Below are 25,331 nucleotides of genomic sequence, written 5' to 3'. Positions count from 1 at the left end.
ATCTATTTTTAAAACTACACAATGTTTTAGCCTGAATAACTGTACTTGGGGAGTTTGTTCCACTCATCCACAACTCTATTACCAAACCAGTGCTTTCCTATATCCTTCCTGAATCTGAATTTTTCCAACTTGAAACCATTGCTGCGAGTCCTGTCTTGGCTGGAAATTTTCAGCACGCTATTTACATCCCCTTTATTTATTCCTGTCTTCCATTTATACACCTCGATCATATCCCCCCCAATTCTACGCCTTTCGAGAGAGTGCAGATTCAGGGCCTCAGTCTATCCTCATAGGGAAGATTTCTGATACATGGGATCAAGTTTGTCATCCTCCTTTGTACATTTTCCAGAGCATTTATATCCATTCTGTAATACGGTGACCAAAACTGTGCAGCATAATCTAGATGAGGACTAACCAAGGATATATAGAGTTGAAGAACAACCTGAGGACTTCTTTTATTTATACTTCTAGATATGAAGCCAAGAATTCTGTTAGCTTATTGCAAACACTAATGCACTGTTGTCTTGGTTTTAAATTACTGCTAACCAGAACTCCTAAATCCTTTTCACAATCAGTAGTATTAAGATCTACGTTATTTAGTTTATATGTGTCATGGTTATTGTCCTGTCCAACATTTAGAACTTTGCATTTGTCTATATTAAACTGCATCTGCCACTTCTCCGACCATTGCATCAGTCTTCAAATCATCCTGGAGTGCTCTAGTGTCCTCATTAGAATGAGTTCGACGGCCTATTTTGGTGTCATCAGCAAATTTGCTTATGTTGCTATTTATTCCCTCATCTATGTCGTTTATGTAAATTATGAACAACAACGGGCCCAACGCTGACCCCTGAGGAACACTGCTTGTGACGTGCCCCCATTCTGTTTCTCCCCATTTATGCAAACTCTGTGCTGCCTATTTGTCAGCCATGCCTCTACCCTTGAAAAAATTTTTCCTATTCCGTGTGCCTTAAGTTTTCTCAATAGCCTCTGATGTGGAACTCTATCGAAAGCCTTACTGAAGTCCATATACACAATATCATATTCATTATCATGATCTACCTCCTCAAACACTTTAGTGAAAAAAGTTAGTAAATTCGTAAGACAGGAACGCTCCTTTGTAAAACCGTGTTGAGATTCATTAATCATTATGTGCCTATCAAGTCGGCTACGAATTGCTTTGGCAGTTATTGATTCCATAAATTTTCCCACTATGGAGGTAAGGCTTATTGGTCTATAGTTCGAAGCCAAGGACCTGTCACCTGCCTTGTAAAAAGGTATTACATTTGCCATTTTCCACTTATCAGGCACTATGACAGTTTGTAGTGATATGTTAAAAAGATTAGCCAAAGGTATGCTAAGTTCCTCTTTACATTCCTTTAACACCCTTGCAAACAGTTCATCAGGGCCTGGGGATTTGTTAGGTTTTAGTTTCTCTATTTGTCTGAGGACCATGTCACTAGTTACCGCAATCGTGCATAGTTTATTATCGTCCTGTTCTATGTAATCTGTTATTTCAGGAATATCGCTAGTACAGTGGACCCCCGGTTAACGATATTTTTTCACTCCAGAAGTATGTTCAAGTGCCAGTACTGACCGAATTTGTTCCCATAAGAAATATTGTGAAGTAGATTAGTCCATTTCAGACCCCCAAACATACACGTACAAACGCACTTACATAAATACACTTACATAATTGGTCACATTCGGAGGTAATCGTTATGCGGGGGTCCACTGTATTTTCCTGGGTGAAAACTGAGGGGAAGTAGGTATTGAGAATTTCACACATATCCTTATCACTGTCAGTGATCTGACCAGAGTTACTCTTAAGTGAGCCAATCTTGTCCCTAATCTTACTGAGGGCTCGTGCTAGTGGTACTTTGCACTTCTTTATAAATAGAGCATTCCATGAATCTGGTCCAGGTGCTGAGTGAGTGGGCATGTTTTCCATTTCTTTTTCAAAATCTATGGGATTTGTACTAATGTCAGTTGGTCTGTGTGGCGTTCTCCCACCGGCCATTTCCCACCAAAGCAGAGTGACCCAAAAAAAAAAATTTTTTTTATAAAGTTTTTCCTTTTTTTACATTTAATAATTTATACAGGAGAAGGGGTTACTAGCACCTTGCTCCCGATATTTTAGTCACCTCTTACAACACATGGTTTATGGAGGAAGAATTCTTCTCCACTTCCCTATGGAGTATAATTGTTTTGTTAAATACAGCAAAACCCCCGTATCCACGGATTCGGTATCCGCAGTTTCAGTTATCCACGGTTTACTGTGGCCCAAAAATACCTCTTAATTTTGCATAATAATAATAATGGACCCAAAACATGAAAGTAGAGAAGCTGGCAGTTCTTCAAAGCATAAGAGAAGCTGTAAAGTGCTTCCCATCAAAGAAAAGTGATAATTCTCCACTTATTTTGCATAATTTAGCAATTAAACTTTATAATAGGTATGTATAAGACTTACATATAGGGTTCACTACTATCCACTGTTTCAGTATCCATGGCAGGTCTTTGAAACACATTCCCTGTGGATACGGGGGTCCTACTGCATATGTTCTTCTTTGAATAATTGTGACATGCATGTCATTAGTACTACCATGGAACAAAGATACCATTGACTGAGACACAGATTGATTTATTACTGTCTTGAACTAATTTGCGTTCACTTTTTTCAATTGTTTTAGACTAATATTTTCTTGACGTCTTTCAGAGTCGCAAAAGTCCAACGTGTCCAGACAGAAATTGAAAAGGCAGATGTTGAGAAACACGAGGTAATCCTTTCTTCTTTCCAAGCAACTTTGAGTGACACTGAAGACAGCTATCATCACACACTATCTGAACTTCTGGCAGCCATTAAAGACCGCAAACTTCAGGACGATGCTAGACTCCAGACAGAGGTAATATTTGATTATTCATTTAACAGTACAGGAAACCCTCGAAGGTTGAAATACCTCAAGTTATACACATCTGTAGTTACACATTAATCTACTGAGTCATAACATGAATATGCGTGAAAGATAACAGCGTTTTGCAGTACAGGTGCCCCTTGATTTACGATGGGGTTATGTTCTAGCGAACCCAGCGTAAGTTGAAAATGTCACAAGTCGAATATTCTTTCTTCTTTCTTTCAACAAACTGGCCGTATCCCACCAAGGCAGGGTGGCCCAAAAAGAAAAACAAAAGTTTCTTTTTTTAAATTTAGTTATCTATACAGGAGAAGGGGTTACTAGCCCCTTGATCCCGGCACTTTAGTCGCCTCTTACAACTCGCATGGCTTACGGAGGAAGAATTCTGTTCCACTTCCCCATGGAGATAAGAGGAAATAAAGAAGAATAAAAACTAGTAAGAAAATAGAAGAAAACCCAGAGGGGTGTGTATATATATGCTTGTACATGTATGTGTAGTGTGACCTAAGTGTAAGTAGAAGTAGCAAGACATACCTGAAATCTTGCATTTTCATGAGAAGTTGAATATGATATAAAAAATAAGTAAAGAAATTATTGTCGCTGAATAAATAAACAAATAATTTTTTTTTTTTTTTTTTTTTTTCAACAAGTCGGTCGTCTCCCACCGAGGCAGGGTGACCCAAAAAAAGAAAGAAAATCCCCAAAAAGAAAATACTTTCATCATCATTCAACACTTTCACCACACTCACACATTATCACTGCTTTTGCAGAGGTGCTCAGAATACAACAGTTTAGAAGCATATACGTATAGAGATAATTATTTTAAGTTTCATCTCCAAAGTAATTGATGAAATTAAGGCACATGTGCAACATCTGGGTATCTTTATTGTAGATGTTTCGCCATCCAGTGGCTTTATCAATACAGATTCTAGGACATAACTTGAAGACAGTAGGACTATATACAGAAGATGATATAGAAAGACACGTAAGCAAACACTATAACATATTTATTAGAAAACGTTTCGGTCCTGGGACCTTGATCAAGGTGATCCAGTGATCAAGGTCCCAGGACCGAAATGTTTTCTAATAAATATGTTATAGTGTTTGCTTATGTGTCTTTCTAAACCAACTTGTCGGTATTTATTACCAAGGTTTATACCAACAGAAGATGATACCCAGATGTTGCACATGTGTCTTAATTTCATCTTGTCGGTATTATATACCATCCTTGCACACACACTCCAAAGTAACTGCTTTTGTACCATCGTAAAGTCAAAATATTATAAATCAGACCATGGTAAGTGGAGGAGCTCCTGTACAGGAAGTCCTGAATGTTTGAAATACTTCAGATTATACACATCTCTAGTTACGCACGTGGAATGTAGGACAATTAAATGTTTTTTAAATACTGAATTATGGTACAAATACTTTTTTTTTTAACATGTCGGCTGTTTCCCACCAAGGCAGGGTGACCCGAAAAAAAAAAATACTTTCATCGTCATTCACTCCATCACTGTCTTGCCAGAAGTGTGAATATACTACAGTTCAAACACTGCAACATACCTCCACCCCTCCTTCAGAGTACAGGCAGTGTACCTCCCACCTCCAGGACTCAAGTCCATCTAACCCTGAATCCCTTCATAAAATGTTACCTTCCTCACACTCCAACAGCACATCAAACATGTGTGAAACATAACCATCCTTTGCACTGTTGTTTTATATACACCAATTTTTTTTAACACATTGGTTGTCTCCCTCAGAGGCAAGGTGTGGAAAAAAGAGGAAACATATTCACCATCACTCACTCAATCCTTGTTTTTCCCAAAAGCATCTGATAAACAGCTTGTTTGTACATTAAAATGCCAGAAACACCACTCATTTCTAAGTTAAGAATGTCATATATACCAAGATAGAGAAGGATATATCAAAGCAAAGGCATAAGTAAGTGCATTGAAGTACAAGTATAAGTAAATCTCTGAAATAGTGATTATTTATGAGTGATGGTGAAAGTGTTGAATGACGACAAGATTTTTTCTTTCTTCTTGGGTTTTTCTTTCTTTTTGGGTCACCCTGCGTCGGTGGGGAATGGCCGACGTGTTAAAAATAAAAATACAAAAATATAGTTGCACAAATTATCATACGTAGTAACATATGTGTAAATTACCCAGTTGTGTTGTATGAGCCTGAAACATAACGACTTAATCGCTTCCTGTGAAACACTTGATTCACGATTAAGACACACGTGCAACAGCTGGGTATCTTTATTGGTGAAATATTTTGCCTACACAGTAGGCCTCTTCAGTCAAATACAGAGGCAGCAGTAGTGATTAAATAAAGATGATGTAATCAGTCCATCAACCTTGGAGAAAAAGTATTTGAGGTGGTCAGTCCCTCAGCCTGGAGAAGAGTTGGACTCCATGGTCTGGAACAAGGTGGTCAGTCCCTCAGCCTGGAGAAGAGTTCAACTTAATGGTCTGGAACAAGGTGGTCAGTCCCTCAGCCTGGAGAAGAGTTGGACTCCATGGTCTGGAACAAGGTGGTCAGTCCCTCAGCCTGGAGAAGAGTTGGACTCCATGGTCTGGAACAAGGTGGTCAGTCCCTCAACCTGGAGAAGAGTTGGACTCCATGGTCTGGAACAAGGTGGTCAGTCCCTCAGCCTGGAGAAGAGTTCAGCTCCATGGTCTGGAACAAGGTGGTCAGTCCCTCAGCCTGGAGAAGAGTTCAACTTCATGGTCTGGAACAAAGTGGTCAGTCCCTCAGCCTGGAGAAGAGTTAAACTTCATGGTCTGAAACAAGGTGGTCAGTCCCTCAACCTGGAGAAGAGTTCAGTTCCATGGTCTGGAACAATATGTTTCCAGTATTTTATACCATTTTCAACAACAGTGACAGTGTCTTGGTCAGTTTCTCCACAGAAACAATGCCATCCCTTTCAACAAGCATGACTTAAGTCATGCTTGTTGAGGGTCGACAGGCCCTCTCCGAGACTCGTTCTCAGGGTCGGCCAAATTTAAAAAAAACAAATAATTTTTTCTTATGAAAAGATAGAGAATCTTTTCTCGATCATAATGACACCAAAATTATGAAATTTGATGGAAAACTTACGGAATTATGCTCTCGCGAAGTTAGCGGTCTCGGCGATGTTTACGCATCGGCGATTTTGCACACTTTGAGCCCCATTTTCGGCCAATTCCACTGCACTAGTCGACAAAAAACATGAATATTTCGCTAGAACTCCATTTTTTCTATCGAATGAGTGCAAGAAACCACCTATTTACCAATTTCAACTATCCAGTACAGTGGTCAGAATTTAGCAATTTTGCCAATTTCACACAAATTTCAAAAGATGCCAATTTCCGAATAGGGTCCTGAAGAAACAAGAAAGACATTCCTGGCACTAAAATGACATTTCCTTTGTTCATTAGTCACGTCTCAAGGCCCCTCTTACATTCTTTTGCTTTCCACTTTGAATTTTTATTCTCACAAAAAATAGAAGATTTACTGTTATGCAGACTACTGCATTAGTGTAAAAAATGGTATAAATAATATTGGTGCACTTGCAAAAGAATATTAGACTCACCAGTTGACGTGTATTGGACGCTTGGCATGATTTGTTTACTTTTGAACTTTGGTAAAAATCGAACATTTCTGCTACTTTGAGCTCAATTTCAAGGTACTTTTCATTGTAAAACCAGTCAAAATCATCTCAATTTCTGTAATATGTCTTCCATTCTATAAAATGAGACCAAGAAAACTAGAATACACCAATAAATACCATACGAAAATACAGTGCAAAGTCGCTGTTTTATTCCAAAAAAACGGTCAAAGTTTTTTTTTCTCATTATGCACTGTGTGCTGCAGGATTTTTTTTATACTGTGCACACTGACCACATAGACCCATTCTTTCATATGTAGGCCTACCAGCTTTCTCCCACTAGATTTGAGGGCGTTAGAATTTAGGCGCGCTAGTACGTCAAAAACCCTGTTGCGTAAGCCGTACTAGTACGGCCGAAACCCTCAAAGGGTTATGTATTAAACACTTAAATCTTCTACAGTTTTAATAAAGAAAAACCATGTAGTATTGACTGGTGGCCACATAATACTGACTGGTGGCCATGTAATATTGACTGATGACCAGGTAGTGTTGACTGGTGGCCACATAATATTGACTGGTGGCCATGTAATATTGACTGATGACCAGGTAGTGTTGACTGGTGGCCACATAATATTACTGGTGGCCATGTAATATTGACTGGTGGCCATGTAATATTGACTGGTGGCCACATAATATTGACTGGTGGCCATGTAGTAAACCATACCACGGGCGGGGATTACGTGTCATTACAATTTCGTGAGCCATGTAGTATTGACTGCTGACCGTGTAGTATTGACTGGTGGCCACCTAGTATTTAATGGTGGCCATGTAGCAATGCTAAGAATCTTTTTTTCTCTTGGTACATTTCCAGGGCAGAAATTGCTAAATTATTAATTTACCAGTTAAAGGATTTAATGCAGACTTCTCTAGCTGTTAGTCATGGTATTATTCTGTTGCATATTGCACTGTGGTATTACTCAGTCTATTGCATATTGCAGTATTATTTTCTTACTATGTTGTATAAACTTACATGTGAGTTTTTAGTAGTTCCTTTAATACTGCACAAAATGACAACCAAACCAGGGAACAGGTGATGGTTTGAACCCATGGTGCCCTGTGGCCTGGTGGCAAAAGCTCTCACCTCACACGGTGAGAGTCAGGGTTTGATACCCAGTGAAGGGGTGAAAATATTGGTTGTTTCCTTTCCTTGATGCCCAGTTCTATTTTTAATATACCAGAAATGTTATAAATTGTGGAAAGGTGACATTAAAACAATATTTAAAGATGGTTGACACAAACTCACTACCAGTACAGTATGCTTCTCACTTAACGACCAATTCGCTTATCAACCTACTCTTAGGAATGGAACACGGTTGTTAAGTGAGGAGTACCTGTATCTACATGCCTCAGGCAAGACTGGGATGGAGTAAATGATGGTGAAAGCGTTTCTTTTTCGGATCATCCTGCCTCAGTGGGAGACGGCCAGTGTGATAAAAAGTACAAATTAAAATTTTTGTAAATTGTAAAATAATTTTTGCATTAGGTGTCCACTCTCTATTATTACAGCAGTGTTGTGATTCTTCGTTTTCCAGATTCAGGAATCTGGGGGAGCAAAGACATCGAAGAAGTCCAGTGATACTAAGGATAGTCAGAAGTCCAAGAAAGAAGACATTAATAAGGCTAAAGTCAAGCTTACGTGAGTATTTCACTGTGAGCAATATTTTTTTTAAAACACTGACTGTCCCTCACTGAGATATAGGGTGACCTGAAAAAAGACACTTTCACTATCATTTACTTCATCACTGTTTTGTCAGAGGTGTGCAGATACTACAGTTCAAATACTCCTCCAAGCTGCAACTGTCTCTACTCTTGCAGAGTGCAGGAACTGTACCTCCCATGTCCAGGGCTCAAGTCTGCCTGACAGGTTTTCCTGAATCCCTTCACTAAATATTACCCTGCTCACACTCCAACAGCTCGTCAGGTCCCAAAAACCATTCATCTCCATTCACTCCTATCTAACACGCTCACACATGCTTAGTGGATGTCCAAGCCCCTCGCCCACAAAACCTCCTTTATCCCCTCCCTCCAACCTTTTCGAGGACGACCCCTACCCCGCTTTCCTTCCCCTACAGATTTATACGCTCTCCAAGTCATTCTACTTTGATCCATTCTCTCTAAATGATCAGACCACCTCAAAAACCCCTCTTCAGCCCTCTGACTAATACTTTTAATAATTCCACACCTCCTAATTTCCATACTATGAATTCTCTGCATATTTGCACCACACATTGCCCATAGACAGGACATCTCCACTGCCTCCAGCCACCCCCTCGCTGCAGCATTTGCAACCCAAGTTTCACACCCACTGTACTTCGTACATTCCCTTCTTTGCCTCCATGGATAACATTTTTTGTCTCCACAGATACTTCAACGTGAAAAACGGTATTTTATACAGTTTTCAACAACACTCATTAATAGCATGTGGCTTATTCCTGTAATTTATTTTTTTAACACACCGGGCATCTCCCATTAAGGCAGCATGACCTGAAAAAGAAGAAATACTTTCAGAAAGTTTTTCTACTGTTTCTTCTCCTTCTTTCAACAAACTGGCCATATCCCACCAAGGCAGGGTGGCCCAAAAAGAAAAAGAAAAGTTACTATTTTTAACTTTAGTAATGTATACAGGAGAAGAGGTTCCTAGCCCCTTGCTCCTGACATTTTAGTCATCTCTTACAACACGCATGGCTTATGGAGAAAGAATTCTGTTCCACTCTCCTGTGGAGTTTTCTACTATTTTCTTCTTCATTCTTTCAACACACCGGCCGTATCCCACCAAGGCAGGGTGGCCCAAAACGAAAAATGAAAGTTTCTCTTAAATTTAGTAATTTATACGGGAGAAGGGGTTACTAGCCTCTTGCTCCCAGCATTTTAGTCGCCTCTTACAACACGCATGGCTTATGGAGGAAGAATTCTGTTCCACTTCCCCATGGAGATTTTCTACTATTTATACTCAGTAATTTATACAGGAGGAAGAGTTCCTTACATATGGGGCTTAACATAGTTACGTACATATAGGGCTTACCATACATACATATAGGGCTTAACATATTTATGTACGATGCAATAAGATCACAGTAAACAGGTGGTATCACAATATGCACAACAACCACTGTGAGAAAATAATAAAATTCCAAATGCTTCCGTGACTTCTTACATTATCAAGGAACTATCAAGTCACGAAAGCACTTGGAATTTCACTATTTTTACACAATGGTTGTTCTGCATAGTTATGTATATATAGAGCTTAACATAGTTACATACATATAGGGCTTAACATGGTTATGTACATATAGGGCTTAACATAGTTACATATAGGGTTTAACATAGTTACATACATATAGGACTTAACATCTCCATGGGGAAGTGGAACAGAATTCTTCCTCCGTAAGCCATGCGTGTTGTAAGAGGCAACTAAAATGCCGGGAGCAAGGGGCTAGTAACCTCTTCTCCTGTATATATTACTAAATGTAAAAGGAGAAACTTTCGTTTTTCCTTTTGGGCCACCCCGCCTCGGTGGGATATGACCGGTGTGTTGAAAGAAAGAAAGAAAGGACTTAACATAGATATGTACATATAGGGCTTAACATAGTTACATATAGGGTTTAACATAGTTACATACGTATAGGACTTAACATAGATATGTACATATAGGGCTTAACATAGTTACATATAGGGTTTAACATAGTTACATACGTATAGGACTTAACATAGATATGTACATATAAGGCTTAACATAGTTACATATAGGGTTTAACATAGTTACATGGTATAAACCTTGGTAATAAATACCGACAAGTTGGTTTAGAAAGACACGTAAGCAAACACTATAACATATTTATTAGAAAACGTTTCGGTCCTGGGAGCTTGATCACTTCTCAGAAGTGATCAAGGTCCCAGGACCGAAACGTTTTCTAATAAATATGTTATAGTGTTTGCTTACGTGTCTTTCTAAACCAACATAGTTACATACATATAGGACTTAACATAGATATGTACATATAGGGCTTAACATAGTTACATATAGGGTTTAACATAGTTACGTACATATAGGACTTAACATAGATATGTACATATAGGGTTTAACATAGTTACATACATATAGGACTTAACATAGTTACCTATATATATATATATTGTGCTTAACATAGTTACATACATATATAGGAATTAACATTTAGCTGGCAGTTTGTGGCAATATTTTCACAAAATTTGGAAATTGGTAGTGTTTTATTATCCCGGTCACTCTGCCTTGTTGGACAGCAACTGATGTAGCAGAATTAAATTGAAAATGATGTTATTTAGGACTGTTTCCTACTTAACACTAATATTAAAATATTTTTCTTTCTTCTTTCAACAAACCGGCCGTATCCCACCAAGGCAGGGTGGCCCGAAAAGAAAAACAAAAGTTTCTCTTTTTAAATTTAGTAATTTATACAAGAGAAGGGGTTACTAGCCCCTTGCTCGCGGCATTTTAGTCGCCTCTTACAACACGCATGGCTTACGGAGGAAGAATTCTGTTCCACTTCCCCATGGAGGTAAGAGGAAATAAACAAGAGCAAGAACTAGAAAGAAAATAGAAGAAAACCCAAAGGGGTGTGTATATATATGTGTGACCTAAGTGTAAGTAGAAGTAGCAAGATGTACCTGAAATCTTGCATGTTTATGAGACAGAAAAAAAAAAGACACCAGCAATCCTACCATCATGTAAAACAATTACAGGCTTCAGTTTTACACTCACTTGGCAGGACGGTAGTACCTCCCTGAGCGGTTGCTGTCTACCAACCTACTACCTAGGTAATATTAAAATATTTTGACTAAAAATCCATTATTTTACTGTTAGAATACTAAATCTCATAGATTTTATTGTACACTTTATATGTTTTTTCTAATAATATAAGAAATTTTTTTTTTTAAGGGTGACTCAAAAAGAAAAACTAAAGTTTTCCTTTTTAAATTTAGTAATTTTGCATAAACTTGTACACTAATATTTTATATTGTTTCATAATGTATAGTTTGCATGAGATGTGTGAGGCACAAGAGGAAGTGATGAAGCTTCTAGAGGAGAACGGAACAATCATCAAACGATTTCAACGACTAACAGCCTTAACTAATCCAACACCTGATGACCAATGAGGTTCAACGATTGTATTCTTGTATGTATATTTGCTGTACTCAATACTAACCATCATTTATCATACAAACTAAACGGTATAAAAGTGATTCTCAACTTACAATGAGGTTGCATTCCAGCAAACCCATAAGTGAAATTTCTTTTTATTAGCGCATGTACATTGGTCATTTCCCATCAAGGTAAGGTAACCTGAAAAAGAAGAAACACTTTCATCATCATTCACTCCATCACTGTCTTGCTAAAGGTGTGCTTACACTACAGTTATAAAACTGCAACATTAACACCCCTCCTTCAGAGTGCAGACACTGTAATTCCCACCTCCAGGACTCAAGTCCAGCTAAGCAGTTTCATTGAATCCCTTCATAAATGTTACCTTGCTCACACTCCGGCATTTTAGTTTCTTCCAGGAAGCAACTAAAATGCCAGTTTTATTCTCAGTTTCTTGGTTTCATTTGATAGAAAGGAAGATATCTTACAGAAATTTGATTAGTTTGGGGACTGGAAGTAGCTTGAAATTAATTTCGAAGTAGCAGAAATATTTGACTTGTCAGTATTCCAAAGGACAGTAATTACATCACATGTCTAATGTGTCCAATTGGCCAGTCTAATATGTGCTCACCACTGCACTGACATTATTTATACAATTACTATTACAATAATGCAATTGCCTGCATTATAGTAAATGTTTTTTTTTTTTCAACAAGCTGGGCATCTCCCACCTAAGCAGGGTGACCCAAAAAGAAAGAAAATCCCCAAAATGAAAATACTTTCATCACCATTCAACAGTTTCACCTCACTCACTGGTCAGCGCTAGGTGAGAGGAACGGGACGGGATTCGACCCTCCATCATCTAGGTTATTAAACCCCTTTTCCTGTATGGCCTACTAAAAAGAAAAAAAAAGTAAATCCTATACTTATTAAATAGTAGAATCAATACGCTTAACCCTTTCAGGGTCCGTGCCGTAGATCTACGGCTTTACATTGAGGGTCCAAACCGTAGATCTACGCCATGAGCTCAGCTCACTCTGATAAGCTGTGAGTGGTAAATTTGGGTCTAGATATGAGAGAATACATCTATGTGGTATGTGTGCACCACATAAAACAAAATCCTGCAGCACACACTGCATAATGAGAGAAAAAATGAGACCGTAATTTTGGATTAAAACAGCGACTTTGCAGTGTTTTTTCATATGTTTTTTATAGTTGTATTTGCAATTTCTTGGTCTCATTTGATAGAATGGAAGATATATTACAGAAATAGAGATGATTTTGATTGGTTTTAGCACTGGAAATGGCTTGAAACTGAGCTCAAAGTAGCGGAAATGTTAAATTTTTGTCAATGTCCAATTGTAAACAAATGAACTGACATGTCTAATACACACCAGCTGGTGGGTCTAATATATGTTCACAAATATGTTCAGCAAGCGTGCATGAGCGTGTTAGATAGGAGTGAATGGAGACGAATGATACTTGGGACCTGACGATCTGTTGGAGTGTGAGCAGGGTAATATTTAGTGAAGGGATTCAGGGAAACCGGTTATTTTCATATAGTCGGACTTGAGTCCTGGAAATGGGAAGTACAATGCCTGCACTTTAAAGGAGGGGTTTGGGATATTGGCAGTTTGGAGGGATATGTTGTGTATCTCTATACGTATATGCTTCTAAACTGTTGTATTCTGAGCACCTCTGCAAAAGCAGTGATAATGTGTGAGTGTGGTGAAAGTGTTGAATGATGATGAAAGTATTTTCTTTTTGGGGATTTTCTTTCTTTTTTTTGGGGTCACCCTGCCTCGGTGGGAGACGACCGACTTGTTGAAAAAAAAAAAAAAAAATGTGCTGATATTATTTATACAATTATTACAATATTGCATGACAGTAAATCTTCTATTTTTTGGTTTGAATAAAAATTCATTATGTGAATAAAAAATCAAAATGGAATTCATTTGTAAAGTCTGAAAACATAACTTATGAACAGAGGAAATGTTAGTTTAGTGCCAGGAATGTCTGCATTGTTTATTCTGGACCCTATTTTGAAATTGGAATATTTTGAACTTTGCATTAAATTGGCAAAATTACCAATTTCCGGTCACTTTATTTTGTAGTTGAAACAGCTGAATTGGCAATTTCTTGTGCTCAATCGATAGAATAGAAGTAATATTAGTGAAATAGCTAAAAATTTGGTCAACTGGAATAAGGTAATTGGCCTAAAATGGGAGTCAAAGTCGGCATAACCGCCGATGCATAAATATCGCTGACACATCAAAATTTGCGAGAGCATAATTTTGTCAATTTTCTATCAAATTTCGTACTTTTTGTTTTATTACCTTCAGAAAAAGATTCTCTACCATTTCATTAGAAAAAATAACAAAATTATTTTTTGAAAATTCTTGGACCCTGGTGCGCACTTTGAAATTTGGCCTCTGGACCCTGAAAGGTTTAACCTGTAAACTGTCCAAACGTATATATACGTTTTTTCAACATTTGAAAGTATGTAAAAAAAGTAGATCTTTTTTTTTGTTTACATATGAAAATGTGTAAAAAAACGTTGATCTACTTTTTTTTTATATTTGAAAATATGTAAGAAAAACGTAGATCTACTTTTGGAGCACTACACATGTGAACGTAGATCTGCCTGGACCGTTTACGGGTTAAAAACATAAACATGAAATATTTTTTAAATTCATGAAAAACCATAATAAATCAATGTGCAGTTGTAGCTATAAACAAATACACTCTGACGCACTGAGACGGTGAGTAGACAGAGAACACAACCACTCACAACAAGAAATGGTTACACAAGGTGAGGAAGAAATAGTTGATTGGGATTTAGCAGGTCTAGAATAATCTCCTGTGTGCTAGAGAGTGAGAATAATGCATATTATGAGAACAGATTATCCAACTTACGAGGTGATATAAAAAAGACCTGGAAAACCCTATCAGAAATTCTGGGAACAAAAAAGATATCACGAAATAGCGAAATAAAATTAGCAAAATCAGATGAACCCCAACTCCCACCAACAGAAACAGCAAACAGACTCAATGATTTCTTCTCCACTATAGGACAAAACCTTGCCAATAAAATCCCAAGCTCAGATACCCCACCAAATGACTACCTCACCGGCAACTACCCGAACACACTGTTCCTAGCTCCGACTAACCCATACGAAGTCTCCCTTATTATCAACGCACTAAAAAACAAGGCAGGAGATTTAAATACCTTACCACCCTTTATATACAAAAAAGTGTCACAAGTGCTATCACCAATCATTGCAACACTCTTTAACAAATCCATTGAATCCTCCACCTTCCCTACAGTACTCAAAATAGCAAGGGTCACCCCGATCCACAAAGGAGGAGACCAAACAGAGTTGAATAACTATAGGCCAATATCCAACTTACACCCTCTCTCAAAAATCTTCGGAAAATTAATTCATAAACGAATCTACTCCTACCTTATCTCCCAAAACATACTCAACCCCTGCCAATTTGGATTCAGGCCTAATAAAAATACTAATGATGCTATTATACACATGCTAGAACATATATACACTGCAATAGAGAAAAAAGAAGTCCCACTGGGGATCTTCATTGACTTACGTAAAGCTTTTGATACAGTTGACCATGACTTGCTCCACGTAAAATTATCACACTATGGTATAAGAGGGCACTCCCTCAACTACCTCAAGTCATACCTCAGCAACAGAAGCCAATATGTGTACGCAAATGGGGCAAACTCTTCTGCACAACCAATTACAGTTGGTGTCCCACAGGGAAGTGTCCTTGGCCCTCTTCTCTTTCTCCTATACATAAATGACCTACCAAATGCTTCTCAATTACTCAAACCCACACTATTTGCTGATGACACAACATACGTCTTCTCCCACCCGAGCCCAGTCACGCTAGCCAATACTGTAAATACCGAATTACAGAAAATATCTACCTGGATGAGTACTAACAAACTTACACTAAACATTGACAAAACCTACTTCATTCAGTTTGGTAACAGAGCTACAGATGTCCCTCTTAACATAATGATAAACGGATCACCTATCACAAAGCTAACAGAGGGAAAATTCTTAGGAATCCACCTTGATAATAGACTCAAATTTCATACACATATACAACAAATTTCTAAGAAAATTTCCAAGACTGTAGGCATACTATCGAAGATACGGTACTATGCTCCACAGTCAGCCCTCCTGGCCCTATATCACTCTCTTATTTACCCCTATCTCACCTATGGAATTTGTGCATGGGGCTCAACAACAAGTAACCATCTCAGACCACTAATTACCCAACAAAAGGCTGCAGTTAGAATGATAACAAATTCTCACTACAGGCAGCACACTCCACCAATATTCAATACACTCAACCTACTCACCATACAAAACATCCATACTTATTACTGCACCTATTACATACATAGAACACTCAACTCTGATATTAACCCTCCCCTCAAACATCTCCTTGCCAACCTCAACAGAACACATGACCATAACACAAGGCACAGATCACTCTTTGATATTCCTCGTGTCCATCTCACGCTATGCAAAAACTCAATGCACATAAAAGGCCCTAAAATCTGGAATTCATTACCTGTAAATATAAAAGAAACACTACCTGTTTATAAATTCAAGTCTCTTCTCAAAGATCACTTACTCACCCAAAACCAAATAAATACTGAATAACTGAACCTTATAAATTGTATATCTTAAATGTTTCTCACAATTATATCACATAAATGTTAAACCTAAAACCCAATCTAACTTTATTATTTTTTAAATTCACTACCTAACAGAATACTCCATTCTACTGAATTTACAACAATGCATGCAACCATATGACCTGTCTTTGTAATACTCACTTGTGCTTTATAGTAATCAGTTTACATTAATGTTTTTCACTGATTTCATCATTGCTTAGTTAATCTTAAGTTAATTTTAAGCCAGCCCGTAATGCTATGCATAGTATAAGTGGCTTTGGCATGCTGCTCTTATCTGTATTTTTTTTTTTTTGTACCTCTGTAAGTGTGCTCAAATTATAAATAAATAAATAAATAAATAAATAAATAAATAAATAATGTGTTATCTTTGTAACTAATAGTGTTAGTACATTTTAGTGCAGTTTTGCATAAATTTAGCATGTTCTAGCAATGTTTCTTGTACATTTAGCACATTTTAGCTTGTTTTGTGTAAATTTAGCACATTTTAATGCTGTTTCATGTAAATTTAGCAAATTTTTAACTTGTTTTAAGAAAGTATTTTTTCTCAAAAACTTAGCCAATCAGGATTGGCAGGTGACTTCAAAATAAAATCTTTTTTGGGCGCCCTGCCTCGGTGGGTTACAACTGGTTTGTTGAGAAAAAAATAGGTTATAGGTAAATCAAATACACAGGACAATGCATAATAGTGAATTGGCATAAGTTGAATCAACGTCAAACTCGGGAGACAACAGGAGATAACAGATAACGGGAGATAACAGGAAATAAACAAGAACAAGAACTAGTAAGAAAATAGAAGAAAACCCAGATGGGTTTTTTTTTTTCTTTCAACAAACCGGCCGTATCCCACCAAGGCAGGGTGGCCCAAAAAGAAAAACAAAAGTTTCTCTTTTTAAATTTAGTAATTTATACAGGAGAAGGGGTTACCAGCCCCTTGCTCCTGGCATATGGGTGTTTACATATATATATACTACATGCTTGTTGTAGGTAGTATGTTGGTAGACAGCAACCGCTCAAGGAGGTACTACCGTCCTGCCAAGTGAGTGTAAAATGGAAACCTGTAATTGTTTTACATGATGGTAGGATTGCTGGTGTCTTTTTTCTGTCTCATGAACATGCAAGATTTCAGGTATGTCTTGCTACTTCTACTTACACTTAGGTCACACTACACATACATGTACAAGCATATACAGTGGACTCCCGACATTCGATATTAATCCGTTCCTGAGAGCTCATCGAATGTCAAAAATATCGAAAGTCGAATTAATTTTCCCCATAAGAAATAATGGAAATCAAATTAATATGAGCAAGACACCCAAAAGTATGAAAAAAAAAAATTTACCACATGAAATATTAAGTTTAATGCAATATAATAATTACAATAACAACAATAACATTAGATTAATAACACTAGAATAATTGACACTTGTTTTTAATGAAGATCTGGTGATGATTGATGGGATGGGAGGAGGGGAGAGTGTGGATGGTGTTACTGTTTAGAAGGGGAATCCCCTTCCATTAGGACTTGAGGTATCAAGTCTTTTTCCGGGGTTACTTCCCCTCTTCTTTTAATGCCACTAGGACCAGTTTGAGAGTCACTGGACTTCTGTCGCACAACATATCTGTCCATAGAGGCCTGTACCTCTCATTCCTTTATGACTTTCCTAAAGTGGTTCCCAACATTGTCAGTGTACAGGCTGCCAACACGGCTTGCAGTAGCTGTGTCAGGGTGATTTTCACCAAAAAAGGTTTGTACTTCAAGCCACTTTGCACACATTTCCTTTATCTTAGAAGTAGGCAACTTCTTCAATTTCTCTCTCCCCTCCTCCGAAGCAGTTTCCTCAGGTCTGCCCTCTTGCTGTTCAAGATGATCTAGCAGCTCATCAGTGGTTAGTTCTTCACTGTCCTCCACCACCAACTCTCCCACATCCTCCCCACTAACCTCCAACCCCAAGGACTTCCCCAATGCCACAATGGATTCCTCAACTGGCATAGGATTCTCAGGGTTAGCCTCAAACCCTTCAAAATCCCTTTTGTCTACACATTCTGGCCACAGTTTTTTCCAAGCAGAGTTCAATGTCCTCTTAGTCACTTCCTCCCAAGCCTTACCTATAATGTTTACACAATTGAGGATGGTAAAATGATCTTTCCAAAACTCTCTTAAAGTCAGTTGAGTTTCTGAGGTCACTACAGAGCACCTTTCAAACATAGCTTTTGTGTACAGTTTCTTGAAGTTGGAAATGACCTGCTGGTCCATGGGCTCCAGGAGAGGAGTGGTATTATGAGGCAAAAACTTCACCTTAATGAAGCTCATGTCCCCAGAAAGTCGCTCTGCCACGTCTGTAGGATGACCAGGAGCATTGTCTAATACCAGGAGGCACGTAAGATCCAATTTATTTTCCAGGAGGTAATTTTTCACAGTGGGGGCAAATGCATGGTGTAACCAGTCATAGAAAAAGTCCCTAGTGACCCATGCCTTACTGTTTGCCCTCCACAGCACGCACAAATTAGCCTTGAGGACATTGTTTTTCCTGAACGCTCTGGGAGTTTCTGAGTGATACACCAATAAAGGCTTCACTTTGCAGTCACCACTAGCATTGGCACACATCAGAAGAGTAAGCCTGTCTTTCATAGGCTTATGTCCTAGGAGTGCCTTTTCCTCCTGAGTAATGTAGGTCCTGCTTGGCAATTTCTTCCAAAACAGGCCTGTTTCGTCACAATTAAACACTTGTTCAGGTTTCAATCCTTCAGCCTCTATGTACTCCTTGAATTCATGCGAGTGTGGTGAAAGTGTTGAATGATGATGAAAGTATTATCTTTTTGGGGATTTTCTTTCTTTTTTTTTTGGGTCACCCTGCCTCGGTGGGAGACTGCCGACTTGTTAAAAAAAAAAAAAAAAATTTCAGCCGCTTTGTGGTCCGAATTGGCAGCCTCACCATGCCTTACCACACTGTGTATGCCACTACGATTCTTAAATCTTTTAAACCAGCCTTTGCTGGCCTTAAATTCACTCACATCACCACTAGTTGCAGGCAATTTCTTTACCAAATCATCATGCAACTCCCTAGCCTGTTCACAAATGATTGCTTGAGAGATGCTTTCTCCTGCTATCTGTTTTTCATTTATCCACACCAATAACAGTCTCTCAACATCTAACACTAGCGATCTCTGTTTCGAAAACAAAGTTGCACCTTTTGCAACAACAGCTTCCTTGATTGCCATTTTCCTGCTCACTATAGTAGAGATGGTTGATTGGAGTTTACTATACAACCTGGTTTGCTCCGACACATGCACTCCACTTTCATACTTTGCAATTATCTCTTTCTTCATTTCAATAGTCATTAGCACCTTTTTTCTCGAAGGGTTGGCACTAGAAGCTTTCTTGGGGCCCATGGTTACTTATTTTGCAGAAACTTGCACCAAAAACAGTGATAATATGGAAGGTACCGAATGTATCCTTAGATGCGCGTACACTGGCTGGCTTGTAAACACTGGCATACACGGGGCAGTTTAGGCCACACGTGGACACGTCTCGTACGAATCATATCGAATAGCGGGTTTTCGATCGAATGTCGAGGTGAAATTTTTGCGTTAAGATACATCGAATGTTGATGCCATCAAATGTCAGGGGTCCACTGTATATACACACCCCTCTGGGTTTTCTTCTATTTTCTTTCTAGTTCTTGTTCTTGTTTATTTTCTCTTATCTCCATGGGGAAGTGGAGCAGAGTTCTTCCTCCGTAAGCCATGCGTGTTGTAAGAGGCGACTAAAATGCTGGGGGCAAGGGGCTAGTAACCCCTTCTCTTGTATAAATTACTAAATTTAAAAAGAGAAACTTTCATTTTTTTTTGGGGGGCCTCCCTGCTTTGGTGGGATACAGCTGGTTTGTTGAAAAAAGAAATATATATATATGCTTGTACATGCATGTGTAGTGTGACCTAAGTGTAAGTAGAAGTAGCAAGATATACCTGGTATCCCACATATTTATGACAAAAAAAAGACACCAGCAATCCTAACATCATGTAAAACAATTACAGGTTTCCATTTCACACTCACTTGGCAAAAGGGTAGTACAGTGGACCCCCGGTTTACGATATTATTTCATTCCAGAAGTATGTTCAGGTGCCAGTACTGACCGAATTTGTTCACATAAGGAATATTGTGAATTAGAATAGTCCATTTCAGACCCCCAAACATGCATGTACAAACGCACTTACATAAATACACTTACATAATTGGTTGCATTGGGAGGTGATCGTAAAGCGGGGGTCCACTGTACCTCCCTGGGTAGTTGTTGTCTACCAACCTACTATCTATAAGCGTGCTAATTGTTATGAATAAATTACGTTTGTCCTAATAATAATCTTTTTAATAAATTGTTGAGAAATTTAAACGAATACTTTAGACTTACAGTTCTTTTTTATACAGATACGGTGACATTCTCATAGAGGACAATAGCAGTTGGTGCCGTGAGACGGGATGACGATTTATGAACCATATGCTCATCCAGATTAATCATGAACCTCTCTACTTCTGGTTTTATATTCATCTTGTTTTCCAAAGCTCTACCTGATCTCTTATTTTGTAAATAAAATGCTCATATACTCACTATTAATTATGAATTCTATTCAGTTAGGGAGAAAAACGTTGCAATACCATGGGGACTTTAGATTGTGCGTCAGTTTGTCGTGGATCCACATTAGTTGTGATTTGATAATGGTTTGGGAGCGATTGTAATGTTACCTGAGGTTTCCTCTTTAAATTGTATGTTGTCAGTTGCATTCAGTTATATTGTTGCATGGATAGTTATATTGTTGCATGGATAGTGCAAGATTTTATTGCAACTATATTTCTTTGTGTAAAACTCCAGACAAGAGCAAAACATTGTCACAATAACAGTTTGTTCTGTACCTGTGTTTTTTTCTACAGTCAGAGGCTTACCTTTGTATCTGCTTAACCCTTTCACTGTCCGTAGGACTACAGTGGAACCTCGGTACTTGAACAGCTCTGTGATCAAAAAATTTGGTGTTCGAATGCTTTTTTCGGTAAACAAATTGCTCGGTAGTCGACCATTTGCTTGGCACTTGACCAAACAAACACAACCTGCCAGAACTTTGCTGTAAACTAGGTATATCATGTTTCTTCACATTTATTTTTTTTTCATTATTTGTACGTCACCATCGGGCCTAAGAAGGTTAGTGTTAACAGCAAACCAAAAAGAAAATTGATAGAGAAAAATTCGTTCTATACTTGAACAGATCGGCACTCAAACAGCCTTCTGGAATGAATTAAGCTCGAGTGCCGAGGTTGCACTGTACATCATTGAGCTCAGGGTCTTTCACGTAGGTCTGCATGATAAGCTCAGCTCACTCAGATGACCTGTGAATGGCAAATTTTGGCCTAGATATGAGAAAATGGGTCTTTGCGGTAAGTGTGTTTAATGTTAGGTAAAAAGTGCAACTAATGTGACATTTTATAGTGGCAATGTTTCGCTCTCCAGGAGGTTGACGAAGCTCCTGGAGAGCGAAACGTTGCCACAATAAAATGACACATTAGTTGCACTTGTGTCCTTATAACTAACATATTGTCATTAATTCTACCAATGTTAATATAATATAAAAAATCCTGCCCCACACACTGCATGATGTGAAAAACAAAACTCTGTGTGTGTGTGGTTCACAATAGTGACTTTACGGTGTTTTCTCGGATGGTTTTTATGGTTTTATTGGTTGTTTCTTCATCATTTGATAGAACGGAAGACATACTTCTGAAATAACAACTGAAAAGAGATTATTCCGGTTGATTTCAGGACCAGAAGTAACCTCAAATTAAGCTCAAAGTAGCAGTAATATTTGTTTTTTTGCTGATTTTAATAAGGATGGATCCACTACACCACTAGTCTGTTTTATAGGTTTTTAATAAGTCTGATTTAATTATTGGGGCACCATAACCAATCATTCCTGGTTATATTTTATTATCAGAGAAACAGAGCAGATCTATTTTTGTGACCATGAATTCAGCGTGGAAAGCAAGTACAGTGGACACCCTGTTTAAGATCACCTCCCAATACGACCAATTATGTAAGTGCGTTTGTATATGTATGTTTGGGGGTCTAAAATGGACTAATCTAATTCACAATATTCCTTATGGGAACAAATTCGGTCAGTACTGGCACCTGAACATACTTCTGGAATGAAATAATATCGTAAACCGGGGGTCCACTGTATAATATAGGAGAGATGTGATTAATGAATAGAGGAAAAGTTATTTTAGTGCCAGAAGTGTCAATATTGCTTATTTTGCACTCTATTTTTAAAATGGTATTTTTTTAAATTTGTGTAAAATTGGGCAAATTACCAACTTCTGTGTACTTTATAAGGTAATTGAAATAGTTGAATGGGCAGTTTCTTGTGCTCAATTGATAAAACTTAAGGATACTAGTGAAATACCTAAGAATTTGGTTGAAAGCAGGAATGGAAATTGGCCTAAAATGAGACTTGAAGTGGGCAAAATCACCGATGCGTAAATTGCATCAAGACTGCTAACTTTGCTCCTGCATAATTGCATAAGTTTTTCATCAGATTTTGTACTTGTATACCTGGAGTATACCTGGAGAGGGTTTCGGAGGTCAACGCCCCCCCCCCCCCTACGGCCCGGTCTGAGACCAGGTCTCGTGGTGGGTCAGGGTCTGATCCACCACCTTCTAAAAAAGATTCTGTATCATTTTGGAAAAAAAATTTATTTTTTAAAAACATGGATACTGAGAGCAATATTAACTTCAGGGATCTGGACAGTGAAAGAGTTAAATGCAGTGATTTACTATACCACATATATTAGCTATGTATACATGTATAAATGATACAGCAGCACTTGTATTTCATACATTTCTCATTTCATCACACTAGTGCTTTCATTTAATTAATTTGGCTATTGAATTTAATTACAATATAGATTTAGTATTATTCACTCTGCAGTATTATATACAAAACTTAATGTTAAAATTTAGTTTATACACTCGTTTACAATTTTTTTTTTTTTAACATGGCAACTATTTCCCACCAAGTTAGAGCGGCAAATAAAAAAGGACACATATTTGCATTTCTTCATTAAAAAGTATAACTGTCTTGGTAGAAGTGTGCAGATATTACAGTTCAGATGACACTCCAAACTGTAACATCCCCAGTCCTCCTTCAGGGTGCAGGCACTCTGCTTCCCTCCTCCAGGACTCATGTCATTTAGTTTCCCCAAATCTCTTCATATATGTTATCTTGGTCAAAACTCCTACAGTATGTCAAGCCATAAAAGCCACTTATCTCCATTCACTCCAATTGCACGTACTTTTGTAAGCTGCTGGATGTTCAAGCCTCTAGGATTCAAAACCACCTCTACCTCTTTTCTCCAACCCTCCTGGGACAACCCCTGACCCTCCTTCCTTTTCCCCAGATTTATACACTCTCTTGGCCATTCCATTTTGTTCTATTCTCTAAATACTCAAATCACCTCAACAGCTCCTTGTCAGCAGCCTGGTTTATAGATTTGGTAACTCCACACCATCTAATTTCTATACTTTGAATTCTCTGCATAATATTCACACCACACATTGCTTTCAAATGTGATATTTCTACTGCCTCTATCCTCCTTGATGCAGCGCTGTATGACTGGCAGGTTTACAATGTAGTTCTGATTGTAATAATAATATCCTCCTTGATGCAGCGCTGTATGACTGGCAGGTTTACAATGTAGTTCTGATTGTAATAATAATATCCTCCTTGATGCAGCGCTGTATGACTGGCAGGTTTACAATGTAGTTCTGATTGTAATAATAATATCCTCCTTGATGCAGCGCTGTATGACTGGCAGGTTTACAATGTAGTTCTGATTGTAATAATAATATCCTCCTTGATGCAGTGCTGTATGACTGGCAGGTTTACAATGTAGTTCTGATTGTGATAATATTATCCTCCTTGATGCAATATTAAAACTTAATATTTCATCCCAGTATAAAAATATTGGTACTACTATACTTGGGTATATTACCCTTTATTGCCTCCATAGATAAAGTTTGTTCCTGTTGCAGATGTCTTGACATACCACTTACCTATTATCCCCTTGTTTCTTCTGACCTTGTCTTTCATACACCCATCTGCCAACACAACCACTCCTAAATATCTAAATATATTCACTTTCAAATTGGATAAGTTTATAAATAACAAAAAAAAAAAAACGGCACAATACCGTTAGTGGAACAATACACAAATAATCTGCACATAGGAGGGAGGAGCTTATGACGACATTCCGGTCTGACTTGGACGATTTACAAAGTCACACTAACAAAAAGGAGAGACGGAGGGAGTATATATAGGCCAGCAGACATGGACGGGACAAGAGGGGTAGTAGGAAAGGAGGAAGAGAGGTACTGGTGGAGGTAGTAGTAGTAGTAGTAGTGGAGTTAGTCAAATACTAAGAAAGAGGAGTACTGCCCCTAGCTCCCTTGCAGTGCACTTCTTTTAGTATTCGACTGACTCCACTACTACTACTACTACTACCTCTACCACTACCACTACCTCTCCTCCTTCCACTACCTCTCCTCCTTCCACTACCTCTCCTCCTTCCACTACCTCTCCTCCTTCCACTACCTCTCCTCCTCCTTTCATACTACCTCTCTTGTCCTGTCCCTATCTGCTAGCCTATGTATATTCCCTCCTTCTCTCCTTTTCGTTAGTGTGACTTTGTAAATGGTCCAAGTTGGACCATTTACGGGTTATTTGCGGGTTATTTGTGTATGGTTAAGTTTAGATTTAGAAAAGATATAGGAAAGTATTGGTTTGGAAATACAGTAGTGGAAAAGTGAAACAGTCTACCTAGTAGGGTCACAAACTAAAGCTTTGACTAGCTTCGAATATGGGTTAGATAAA

At 38.2% G+C, this 25,331-nt stretch overlaps 1 protein-coding gene across 4 annotated transcripts in view; it reads left to right on the top strand.

The window, feature by feature from the left end:
* The window catches only part of IKKepsilon (I-kappaB kinase epsilon), a 96,783-nt gene extending 72,105 nt beyond the window's left edge, over positions 1 to 24,678 (top strand). For all 4 annotated transcript variants that reach the window (XM_070105123.1, XM_070105121.1, XM_070105122.1 and 1 more), the window contains 4 exons: positions 2,717 to 2,903; positions 8,097 to 8,200; positions 11,577 to 11,717; positions 20,845 to 24,678. In XM_070105123.1, coding sequence (XP_069961224.1) covers positions 2,717 to 2,903; positions 8,097 to 8,200; positions 11,577 to 11,697 — 412 coding nt within the window. In that variant the 3' untranslated portion in view covers positions 11,698 to 11,717; positions 20,845 to 24,678. The remainder of the gene's footprint in view (positions 1 to 2,716; positions 2,904 to 8,096; positions 8,201 to 11,576; positions 11,718 to 20,844) is intronic.
* Positions 24,679 to 25,331: the final 653 nt, after the last annotated feature.

This window comes from Cherax quadricarinatus, chromosome 97, assembly GCF_038502225.1.
Source record: "Cherax quadricarinatus isolate ZL_2023a chromosome 97, ASM3850222v1, whole genome shotgun sequence".
NCBI classification, from domain to species: Eukaryota; Metazoa; Arthropoda; class Malacostraca; order Decapoda; family Parastacidae; genus Cherax; species Cherax quadricarinatus.
The sequence above is the reverse complement of the archived record's forward strand: the minus strand, read 5'-3'. Positions and strand labels throughout refer to the sequence as shown.